This window comes from Rhinoderma darwinii, chromosome 5 (genome assembly GCF_050947455.1).
Source record: "Rhinoderma darwinii isolate aRhiDar2 chromosome 5, aRhiDar2.hap1, whole genome shotgun sequence".
Taxonomy (NCBI): domain Eukaryota; kingdom Metazoa; phylum Chordata; class Amphibia; order Anura; family Rhinodermatidae; genus Rhinoderma; species Rhinoderma darwinii.
The window spans coordinates 314,878,574-314,891,152 of record NC_134691.1 but is presented as its reverse complement, the minus strand read 5'-3'; the positions used below and the strand labels follow the sequence as shown (position 1 = coordinate 314,891,152).

The window sequence follows — 12,579 nt, the reverse complement described above, 5'->3', positions numbered from 1 at the left end:
AAATACGTTTCTGAAGGAAAATTATGGTTTCGAATTATGGGCCGTTTTTTGCCTCTAATATACATTTTAACTCTGCATTTACACAGTGCAGTTGCTAAATATCATATCAGCTGTTTTTTTAAATGCAAGGTTAGCTAAACCGGAACAGCATATCATCGCATTGATTTTGTACAAATCATTAATCTAAAGTATTAGAAGGGATTGTCCAGGATTTGACCAATAGGTCTGTTAACACCTCCACCAAAACCATGCTACCGGGGAGACCACCTCACACCAACAAGTAGAAAAATGGCGGCCTCAAAGATGGTTTTATTCGGAGTAGGCTTGTCCCTTAACTCTTGTCCCAATTTGATTTGCCCTTGAACTAGTGTAATTTAATTCTTAAAGGTGTCTTCCACTACCGGACGACTGATGACCTAGCCACCGGATAGGTCATCAGTATATCATCGGTGCGGGTCAGAAACCCAGACCCCGCTCTGATCAGCTGCTACGGTGGCCTGCGTGCATCGGATGATGTTGCACAGTATGCAATGTACGGAGCCGGAAGCAGTTAGTTGCTATGCAATGTACGGAGCCGTGCTGCAAAACATGGCAAGAAGGGTCCGGGTGTCGGACCCCCACAAATCATGCACTGATGACCTATCCTGTGGATAGGTCATCCGTTGTCCGGTAGCGGACAATACCTTTAATATCTATTAAGATGGGAGAAGTTGGGGCTAATATGGACATCCCATCCCATTGTAAGAACACTCTATTATCTCATGCATCTCATAACAAAATGTAATCCCGACAGAGACTAATTCAGATAAAAGAAGCAGAAACAATAAGGTTGGGGGTTACTTTTACTCTACAAAGACATGATCTGCCATGTAGGAAGGTGCGGATCCCTGCACTCACAGAAAAAAAAGATCGTTCAAGGTGAAGGTAATCCTAAAGGGATGAGTTCACAATGTCCTGTTTTACACACAGCCTCATGTGTACTTTTAAGCTAGATGTACAGTATACAGCGATTTTGTTGCCCAGTGTAAGAAGCTTGTGCTTCTTGGGTCTCACAACTCTAGTTTAATTGGAGTCATGGAACTTTTTTTTTCTGGAGTTAAAAAGGTTTGTCCAACAGCTCCTTCGAGGAACCATAGCGCTTGTAAAAGACCTGTATCTTTAGGAACATCCTGCCATTATGCAAAGCTGGGAGTAGGTTGATTGAGTGAATGTCACAACTAGACTCTAAGGCCTTGTTCACACGGCACTCAAAATAAATACTCGACGTGTAAATGCGTAAAAAATGCTAGCGGTTTTGCAAAGCGGTTTTTAAAATGGACGTTTTGACCCGTTTTTTGGGCACATATTTAGGACTCTCATTGACTATGGCAATTACGCGCGTTTTACGGACCAAGAATTGACCTGATGCTGTTTTTTTTTTTGTTTTTTTTTACGCAACACCTTTTTAAACACGAGCGTAAAAAAATGCATCTTATGCACTACAATGTGTTTTCCCATTGAGGCCTAGAAGTATATATTTGTAATTTTTTTTACACACTTTTTTTTTAAACATTTTTCATGCAGTATAGATTTCCAATTGATTTTAACAATTTTTCTAGGCTATGACTCGATCAGGTAATTGGTTTTGGCCATCAGACTGTGTGCCCACTATGTCAACTGAAATGTGTACGGAGAAGAAAATACTCATGATGGCTTAATTTATTTATTTTTTTAAACATCTCAATGTGATGTAAAGAAGCCTAACATCATTACTTTATTCCATAACTTTAGTATGCATCTATGAAGGGACAGATTTTACAATGGTTTAATAAAAATCTTAAAGAAGCCCTCCTGCAAATATATATTTTTTTTTTGTGCACCTGTTGCTAACTCTGCATTATTCTAGCAGTGTCTTTTTTGTTTCTTTTGAGATCAGTTTCATCCATGTATTTTCATATTTCATTATGGGCAGCTATTATGTGATATCAGTCTGACCACTAAAATAGACCATGCCCTCGTGTGTAGACAGGTCAGTCTCCTGTGTGGCTGACTTCCTGTAAACTACAGAATACATCACCTTTTTAATCCCTCCTGGCAGCTCTGAGACACCTCACTTCCACATCTAGCTCTGTTTTCCTTGTTCCTCTGTATGTCCCCCATGCATATAGTACTGCTGAAGAGATGTCTGACCTTTCTAAGGGAGCAGGAGTGCAGTGATAGAATAGGTGAGTCCCTACAATGAATATCTGAAGAGTTCTAAAACTCCCCTATCTCACACTGTCTGTGAGTGCGGTCTGCAGAGCGTGAGTTTATTTGTATGAGATGCTGCTACTCACTGCATCCTGCTTGTAAGTGCTGACTTGGAGAAATCTATCACCAGCAGAATGCAGAGGAGACAGGCTGAAGCTGCATTACATAGGATGCACAGACTCTACAGTGAGGACAGAAGTTCTATGCCACTGATCGATCACTTGCTGTATTTAGATAGGACACAGAGCAGGTGCAGTGTGATGAGACTCCACCCCCTCTGCCTCTACAAAGCCAGAAGCATCATGGGAAAAGTCTGCATTAGTGGAACCATATCCGAGAGGAAAAAGGACAAATAACCCATAAATGGCACATCAACTAAAACGGGTATACACAAGAGACACTATTTTTTAATAGCCTAATCAGCACTATATAGGCAAAAAATAAAACAAAATTGCTGGAGTGCTTCTTTAAACTTTCCTACTAACTGATATGGCACATGTTTACTATTCTGTATGGGGTTTAGTATATGAATAGTATTTCTAGGGAGTCCGTATGAGGTTATTCTGAGGATTTATTGGTGAATACCATGATTGCAGAATACAGTTGACATGCTGCAGCAGTCCTGAGTAGCAGTAGCCTTGTTACGTTTAGAAATAGTGCTGCCTTTTACCTATGATGTATGAAGTATTTCTTCACTTGGGTCTTTCTACTTCATCACCCTGTTTGTTTTAACCTGTAGGAAGAAGGAGATATTAAAGATGATTATGCCCTGTCTAATCAGCTGTGGGTAAGCCGGACTATGCCACAACGGCTTGGAAGAAGTGTTTGTAATATTGGCTGTGCGCTGTCATATGCTTCTTTGTGCAGCTTTGAAGTGATGTCATCGGATATTGCTCGGTCTAGTATTGACGTATAAAGTATTGGTGCTGATTCTATGTGCTGCATTCCAACTGAGGTCATTGCGTACCGTCTGCTTGTCCCTCTCCAGTCTTAGTTTGTCCATCACATACTCCTTTGACATATATAGATGGTGGAGATTCTTTCAGGACTGAGCTTAGGAATATACCGGATCATTTCATATACAGGAACATTGCGTTGGTCTCTGGCTGAATACATTGCATGGGCTGTGTATGGCTTTTGAAGCACACAAGGAGTTATCAAATTTGCAGTCTTTCCGTTGTTTTTTTCCCCCCCCTGCTTGTATGTCGCTTTATGCTGCTTATAAAGCGAGTATTTATACTTCAGCATTTTATTTTTTTTTCCTTTTTATTTTATGACCACTCCTTTCTTCTAATTTTCTTGCTTTGCTTCTGCCTCTGTCCATAGGAACCTGTCTATGCTTCTATTTACACTCCTGCTATACCTGCCGCCTATAAATGCCAGTATTTTGTTCCTATACATCAGGTGAGGAAACCGTGTGAACCAGCAAATATCACTATTGTTTCTTATGAGAACTAGGACCCGAATAGTGCCAATAGTAGTAGCATGGCCAAATACAACCTGTCACCTTTCACCCTGCAAGTGAAGTTAGATTGTTGTGCTCTTGGATGCGAACATTAGGAGGTAAAAGATTTGGTCCTCATCCAATCTTTAAAGATACATTCGATCAAACTATATAAGCCCCCTTGCCACTGCACTGCGATCTTATCACCGTGTACCTTCTCTAACATTCTATATAAAATCTAAGATCTGACAATCTATTAACCTCCATGATCCAAATGTAAGAAAATAGAGCTAGCGCTGGTTTATTGAGTATTTCTACCTGAAAAGCCATGGAGTTGTCCTCTTCTGTCAAATTGTCAATTCTATTTAGCCGTTTCTCGATTTTTAGATCTTTCTTGAGTAGCTGAATCGTTTTCTAGCTGTACTTGTGACCAGATTTGTTTTCATTTAGCTTTTCTGGAAATAGTTAACCAAGCAATGGCCAAATAGATTTGGAAAGGGTTTTCTGATCATTAGAAGGGGCTTTCCGACCATTATTTCCTGATCGTGGAAGTCCTACTGCCGGTACCCCGGTACTGATCCTCAACACTGCGAATCCTTAGTTTTTTCCTGATTTGTGTCTGTAATCACTTGGATGGAGCCATGTTGCAGTTCCTAGCACAGTAGATGGACGAGACTGTCGCTGTGCAGAACAGCCAAAAGGACCTTCGTTCGTGGGATCGGTGGAGGTCCTAGTCATGTTCCAGAATATTTTAAGTAGGGAATACCCCTTTTAAAAATTATCCAGAGAATGACCACTTTTTTATTTTATTTTTTTGGTCCTTAAATTTGAGAACACAGATCAGTTAATGTCGCCAGTGATTTTGCCTATATATAGTATATAATAGCCAGATCATTTAGATGGCTGGGCAGCTGTTTGGCCTTTTAGTATGGTTTAATGGGCACTACAAGGTGTGGGTTTACAGTACATTTACCAACTAGTCAGTGAGTGTTAAAACTAAGGCTGGGTTTTTTTCAGATTTTGCTCTGCTTGCACGCCGATTTTTGTGGCGTTTTTTTGCACGAGGCCATTGAGCGCCGTCAGCAAAAAAAGCTGCGAAATACGCTGCTTCTGCCTCCCATTGATGTCAATGGGAGGTCAGAAGCATAAACGCCCGAAGATAGGGAATGTCCCTTTTTCCCGCGAGTTGGTTTTTCCGCTCCTGGGAAAAATACGCCTCCGCCTCCCATTGAAATCAATGGGAACTATTTTCGACTGTTTTTTTGGCGAGTTTTCCGACGCGATTTCCGCGTCAAACTGTGTGTGAACTGGCCCTTAGCCTTTCTTTTTTTTTTTACTATAATTTTTGCTGATTCTTAATACAGGTGCCAAAGTGCTTTTCCCCGTTGATACCCCCTGTAAAATACACGCCGCTCTGGCTGATACTAGCGAGTTGCTATTTTGGTGTGTTCTACTTTCCCATAGCTCATTTCTCTTTCTTTCTTATTTTCTTTTTATATTTCTTTCTTTACCTTCAAGGTCAGTAATGATAAAATGAGAGAGTCCAGTCCGGTGATGTTTGCAGAACGTCATCCTTGGAGATGGAAGGTGAATTTAGATAAATAAAACTGGGACGGTAATAGGTTTTTGTGAAATCCTACTGAGATTAATATGGTATAGCCCATAGCAATGTTCTAGAAGTGTGCCTGCTAACCTCCAGTAAGGGGTAAAGATGGGTATTGGACTTGTAGGTCAACAACTGGGAAGCTTTTTGGTTATAGAAGCTTGTCGTGAAATTACAATGTGTAGCAACAACTTGTTTACCGGTAAGTTTGTAGGGTGGTTATAGTTGCATGAAAAAGGTCTTCCTGTAAAAATGTTCAAGGGTTTGAACCTACAGTACGTCAACCTGCAAAGAACAAAGAGGCTCTGTGGTAAAAGTGCTTTCCTATCAAGGATAAGAGTATAGACTTTTAATTCCTGAATAGCCATTAATTTCAGAAGTACGATGGTCACATCCTGCTTACATAGGATCCCGACTGATGTCCTGAATGTCCCTATCTCCTGGACCACTCCTTATATAATCTGCTAAAAAGATCAGATTCATAAAGTTATTCACCCAAGTTGTAGGACCCTAATTTAAACTCTTAGGGCTAATGCAATTTACCGTGGTGATTTTTGCAGTCCACAAAACCACGGATCCGTTGTCTGTATTTGTGGTGCCTTTGTCCCCCAAAATTTTCTGTTGTGCATCCATGTGTCATCAGTATTCACGGATCAGCAAAAAAAAAAAAGGGAAGGCTGAAATTGACAAGTTCGTCCCAACCCCCGGAGTAGGTCACATGATCGCTCAGGAGCCAATTCCGGGCATCGCTTGGCAAAGTATTTTCAATTGTGGACGACAAACGGACAGTAACCCGTATACTGTCCACAGTTTTCACGGTCCCATACCTCAATGGGCGAGTCCGTGCCGTAAATACGGACAGTAAAATGACTTGTCCTGAGTGTTTGCCTCCCCCACATGGATCGGTGAACATCATGGTCGTGTGCATGGGGCCATGTAAATTAATGGGTCCCTATGCTAACCGCAGAATTGTGGATAGCACACAGACCATAAAATTATGGTCGCGTGTATTCGGCCTTATTTCACGCTCCTTAAAATCTATGCACAAGCCTAGAACCTTTTATCATGTGCTCTGGATTGGTTTAGAAACCTACTTTTATATATCATTTACCAAATAAGTCTCTGATGTCCTAGCTCAAATTATAGGAATAGTCAAAATTTTCCCTGTCCGTATTTGTATGAATATTTTGCTATACATTGTTATACCTTGTCTTATCTAAGAAGTGTAAATACCTCTGACTTTAGACCGGCTCGTATAATCCAATTTAGAGCGGGTTTGGCACAGGTAGAACCGTCTTGTCACTTGGATCAGATTCTGAGCATCGCAGATTAGCCCCTCTTCCATCTTTCACTAAGCTAGATGAGAGCAATAAAGGTTAAATGCCGTATGTCTAGACGGCAAAGGACTCCTCCATCTGCTATCCACCATTTGGGGAAGCCGGGTAGAGTTTATACAACAAACACTTGCATATATAATTGTCTATTTTGGATTAGAGTATAATCCCGAAAATATGACATTTTTGTTCAGTGTTCATCCTGGGGTGATGAGCTATTTATAGAATGTCTTTTAATTAAAAAAAATAAAAAAAAATTATGATGATTAAAATATTGTTTGGCTCAGACAAGCAGGCGTGTTAATTAGATGGAGCAGTGGGGAGATGAGCGGCTGCCAGAAGCCTTTTACACTGCTTATTTTGGGGGGACTGGTGACACAGTTGATTTTTCCTGTCCAATTCTATACCATCCGGTCTGTCTGTTTTACCGTCAGATGGACCCCATGGAAAATATAAACTTAATATCTATAATATAATAGGTTTAGCTTGGGCCTGCATGAGATGTTGCCAAACAAATTTCATAGCAGCCAATAGCCAAAGTACTACAATATCCTGCAACATTCCGGGCATGATTCTGTACTTCCGCTGGTATAAATGCTGGTATAAATGTTTTTTTTTTTTTTTTTTTCCTTGGTCAGATTGTATGAATGGACTAGTGTAGCAGTTCTTACTTCTAGACCAAGCGCTGGTTACTTTGTTCCTCTGACCGTTGGTGCACTACAGAGGAAGCCGACTTAGTAAGGCCCCTTTCACACTGTGTTTGCAGTGTGTTTTCTGTATTTGCCAGGAAAGCAATGTGTATGCGTTAAAGTAGATCCATAGGCTCCATGCATTCGACAGAGGCCAAGAGTGTCCTTTTTGCCTCCGCCGGACTGGTATACGAACGTTATGCCTTTTTTCTGTTGTATGGAGTATTGCAGTGGATTGCGCATTTCATACAGAGGCATCCTGTTTTTTTTTTTTTTTTATATTTCATGGAAGCCTATTGGTTGTTCGCAGTGTGTACCTCCGACTTATGCTACTGTGTAGACCTAGTGCCATACAAAGTGTGCAAAGACCTTGTGATATGTATAGTAAGATGGACTTATGTGCCGGTTTTGCGTTCTGATATGCAATCTGCACCACCACCGCTGGCATTGGCACGGCTACCTCTTCAGCCCCCTATAGCTACGCATTTTGCTATAGTGTAATTTCAAGATGGCATTGGACCAAATGCTATTTTCACAATGCAAATGGTTTCATAAATCCTACAATGAATGGCTTGTAATGCGATATTCTAGTTTCCAGTGCAGCGTCTATTTTTACCAATTAATGCTATTAGAGTCCGGTTCTTGACAACTTTAATGTAAAACCATCTCCCAAAAATATTAAACATTTAGTGAAACATACTGCACCTTTCTGCATTGGAAGGAAATTAGAAAATTGACTTTCCATTAGTTTAGTGGCCTGTAGGAGATTTGACATATTGGATCAGAATGGCAATTATTCGCATTAAAATTACCTAAGTATTTAATTTATTTCCATATCTTGTTTGTGGGTTCGGGTCAATTCACACAGTTTTTTACGCAGAAACCGCGTCAGAATAAGCGCCAAAAAATGGCCGAAATCGCCACTTATTGACTTCAATGAAAGGCAGAGGTGTTTTTTTTTTTTTCCAGGTGGCTTTTGGCAGCTCGCGGGGAAAAAAAAGGACATTTCCTTGCCTTGGTTTCCGCCTCTGACCTCCCATTGAAAAACCTGCGGTGCTAGTTTCCGAGCATTTTTCGCTGCGTTTTTTGCACACTGTCCTTGCATTAGTTTCAATGGCCGCGGGCAAATAACGCAGTGGGAAAAAAACCACAGGCAGTTCAAAATCTGCCTCAAAATTCCTGAGGGAAATTGCTAAAACATGACCAACAGGCAGAGCGGTTGTGTAGTGTGCGAGTGTCATTTCCAAGTTTTGGAACCATTAAAGGGAACCTTTCCCTACGTTCCCTCTGGGCAGCACGAGTCAGGCTCTGTTCATACTGGCATCATGGCTTCCATTCTAACATCCGATCTGAACCTCGACCAACTAACCCAAATGATTTGTAATGTCCTGACGGGATTTTCGCAGCATGCATTGCTATTCTTGCCAAGGGAGTATCATAGTGCAAGTGTGAACATAGCCTTACTGACAGGGACTTTGCGCTTAGGGACACATGTTTTTACTCAGATCTGTTTGATTCAGGAGTTATTAAATCTTAAATGCTATGTACACCTTTGAGGGCGTTTTTTTTTTGTTTTTTTTTAATAGACTAGTCCGTGTGATTAGTGTAACTTTATAATTAGTCTTTTTTTAAAAAAAATAGTTTTACTTTTGGAGATACAGCTGTTCTGTATTCTCTATACAGAACAGCTGTATCGTTCGGTTTTCACTGAATGTGTCGGTGCGTTTTGCGTGTCAGATGTGATCAGTAACAGCTTGATCCTGCGCGTCTAAGTTCATAACTTAGATGTGATTGACACGCATGATCCACCTGTAATCTGAGACACGCAGGACCTGCTGTCACTGAACCCGTCAGGTCCGTGGGATGGATTCCGTGTAAATCGAGAGATACAGCTGTTCTGTATAGGGGATACAGAACAGCTGTATCTCCAAAAGTATTATTTTTTTTAATAAAGACTAAATACAAAGTTACACTAATCACACTGACTAGTCTATTAAAAAAAAAGTTCTCACGCAAATCGCCGTTGCGTTGTTACCTATAGACAAGGAACTTGAAAGAGACCTTTCGACTATTGCAAAAATGAAAACCTTGTAGTCTTAGCCCAAGGCTGAACGCACGCAGCGCTTTCAGGTGCCATGTGTTGAAAAAGCAAATGGGAGAATAGTTATTCGGGTGTTGTTCAGAGTGGGTTTGTAACATGAGGGTTTTTGTCACGGATTACAGCAAAATCCTCAAGTTTTTCCGCCGCGTCTGAAGTAGGGTTTCACAATCCATCGAAATATCGATACGATTTCAATGCCGTGCCCCCTCAAATGGTTCAATACTGTTAATTTATGTATTTCGATACTAAGCTGTGCGGCCGAACTGCTTAGTATTGTAAAACATGAATGAAATCAGAGCGGGGCTGCGGTTGTATAATACAGATATTGCCCCGCTCCTGACTGCAAGTGTGCACGCGCGTTCAGCATGATGTGATGCGGCCGACACTGCACTAATGAGCGCTGGCACTGAACAGAGAACAAGAGAACAAGGCGCACTGCAAAATACCAACCTTTTTCTGTATTCAGTGGCGGCGCTCATTAGTGCAGTGACGGCCGCATCACCTCATGCTAACCGCATGCGCGCTTGTCAGTAGCGGGGCAATGGATGTATTACACAGCCGCAGCCCCGCTCTAACGGCAGAGATCAGAAAAACCTCATCACTGCCTCTATTCCCTTGAATGCTGTGATCAAAGCTGACTGCAGCATTAAAGGGGAAAATGAGAGGGGGGACATACCATATATGGGCAGACAGCCCAGGGTCCATTGAAGGACCCCAGGGCTGTCTGGACATACCCAAGTATACCCTAATAGGAAATATGGTCAGACAATTGCCTGTGTACTATCAGTATAAAGATATGTCCGTACATTAAAGTTGAAAACTAAAAAAGTAAAATAAAGTACTATTAAATGAAGAAAAAAAAGTTTTTTGTTTTTTTTTTACAATAAACATTAAAATAAAATCTCAATACATAAAATATACACACATTTGGTATCGCCGTGACCGTAATAACCGGCACAACAAATTTATAGCGTCCTATAATGTGTACGCTGTAAAAAAATAAAATAAAAACGGCTTTCTTTTATTAATGTGAGGCACTAGGTATTATGAATTTAGAACATCCATGTGCCCCACACATTAACCCAATGTTGTCCATTGACTGGGAAACATGATGGGGTTAATTACTATTAATGTGAGGCACACGGAGGTTTAAAATTCACCACACCACGTGCCTCACATCAGACTATTGACTTTTTTTTTCCATTTTTTTTTTCTTTATTATTGTTGGCAAAGTATCGGTATCGTGACATCCCTAGTCTGAAGTAATCTTAAAACCTTCGATTGGCAGGTATATAGTGAAAATAATGAATCACACAGGCAGAACACGTTTGTGTACAGGTGTACTTTGTCCAGTGACACACGCATCCTTCAATATGGTCTCTTTAATGCTGTTGGATCTAAGGTCATGTTTCTCATTTTGGCTTCTGAACTTCCCTTTGAGGAGTAGAAAGCCAGGGATGTTTCCTTCCTGTCATGGTTATCGTCTTATGCTGTCAAAAATTTGCATTTCAATGTAGTTCTGTACGAGCGATCACTGACAGTATGGTAGTAGGAGGGGGAGGGTTGTATTTCTCTAGTCATAAAAATCCCTATATTTAGAGTAGTGCTGGAATGAAAGCAATGTAACGCTCCATATACCAGATGTGTACCGGTTGTACCATAGTTTGTATTGGGAAGCACCGTGATATCCTAGTGTTCAGCCTCTTTCATGTCATGTTGTTTGTTTTTTTAACTTTAATAATATGTAATTTTTAGGTAAACCTTCTGTGCTGATTCCTTATTATATCTGAGTGGTCGATGCTCTGTTTTTCTGATTACAAAGCTTCAAATCCCCTGCATAGACAGTTAAATGATCAAATTCTGTCTGCCTGCAGTCTCCACTAGAGGGAGCTTACTGCATACTTTACATACATTAAACCCATTAGGGGTTGTCCGGTTTCCACAAATTTATTTTTTTTTTTTAGTATGAGTAAGTTACACAAACTTCCAATTAACTTTCTGTATTAAAGGGAATGCATCGCGCATATATATAGATATATAAAAATATTTTTTTCCTAATCAAAACCAGTAATCTAGTTTGTTTTTTATTATTGTAGATTGTTTTTTTTTTTTTTTGTCTGTACAAGATTATGGGGGCTGCCATCTTGCCTGAGCTAATTTTAACAGTACTTCGAGAGATGCTTTAAAACAGTCACATTGACCATAGGAACCTGTAAATAGGATGGGGACCAATTGACTTCTTGTATGGGAGAGTTCTCAGCATGCTCTGTGTTATCTATATATAGGTGTTACCTGTCAGTGTAATCTTGCCTGTGATAAGGAGATGACTGCTGAGAAGTGATCTCTACAGAACAGGAAGGGTCAGTCTATAGTAAGGCTGTGACCAGAGTGAAAACTGCAAGATTTTAGGATTACTTTTTAATATAGAAAATGTCAAAAAATAAAAACATTTTTTAACAACATTCATTGTTTATTTTCAGTGGATAAAATTCTATTCATTATGTGATGAACACAGGTACTCGTTACAGTATGTGTATCAGAGCTGTGTCTTCTAAGGATCTCCGCACCTGTGTGTCCATCACATGACCATGGACAGAATTGTATCCACTGGAAGTAAAGAATTAATATTTCTACTGAATAACCACAAGCGGAGATCTTGAAAACGTGAGGAATTAATACAGAAGTTATATTGGAAAATTGCAGGCAGACATTTTACCATTCAGCTCTGTCTGAAGGTGGTTTGGAGCTCTGTATCCGATAAACAGTGAAGCAGCGACTATTAAATAGGTTTGCACATAATTTTGGACCGATTTAAAATAAAAAAAAAATGGCGTTCAAGGCAGACATTTACTTTAAATCTGGGTAATTTTAAAGTTTTATCCAATGCTAGTCAACACTCAAGACAAAGACCATCTCACCCTTATCTGAAATATATTTTTATTCTATTTCCTGGAATTCTTAAATTTCTAAATTTGCATCTGATTCTCTCATTGGAGGTGTGGTCATTTTCGATATTTCAAAGATGCTTCTCTTTTACACTGGGGTCATTTTCATGGTTATATATGTTCTTGCTGACGGCTATTTGATGCTGACGGCTTTTAAAGAGGATTTTTCTCTAGATTTCATCATTCGATCTGCATACGTTGTTAAATAGATCTTAGACCTGATGAGACTGATGT

At 40.1% G+C, this 12,579-nt stretch overlaps 1 protein-coding gene across 7 annotated transcripts in view; it reads left to right on the top strand.

The window, feature by feature from the left end:
* Positions 1-12,579, top strand: part of SVIL (supervillin) — a 97,599-nt gene that overhangs the window by 46,263 nt on the left and 38,757 nt on the right. For 4 of the 7 annotated variants that reach the window (XM_075827494.1, XM_075827492.1, XM_075827490.1 and 1 more), the window contains 3 exons: positions 2,969-3,016; positions 3,556-3,633; positions 5,192-5,260. The exons of 2 other annotated variants lie outside the window; for them this stretch is intronic. In XM_075827494.1, the coding sequence (XP_075683609.1) occupies positions 2,969-3,016; positions 3,556-3,633; positions 5,192-5,260 (195 nt within the window). The remainder of the gene's footprint in view (positions 1-2,968; positions 3,017-3,555; positions 3,634-5,191; positions 5,261-12,579) is intronic. One more of the 7 variants, XM_075827491.1, reaches the window with a different exon arrangement.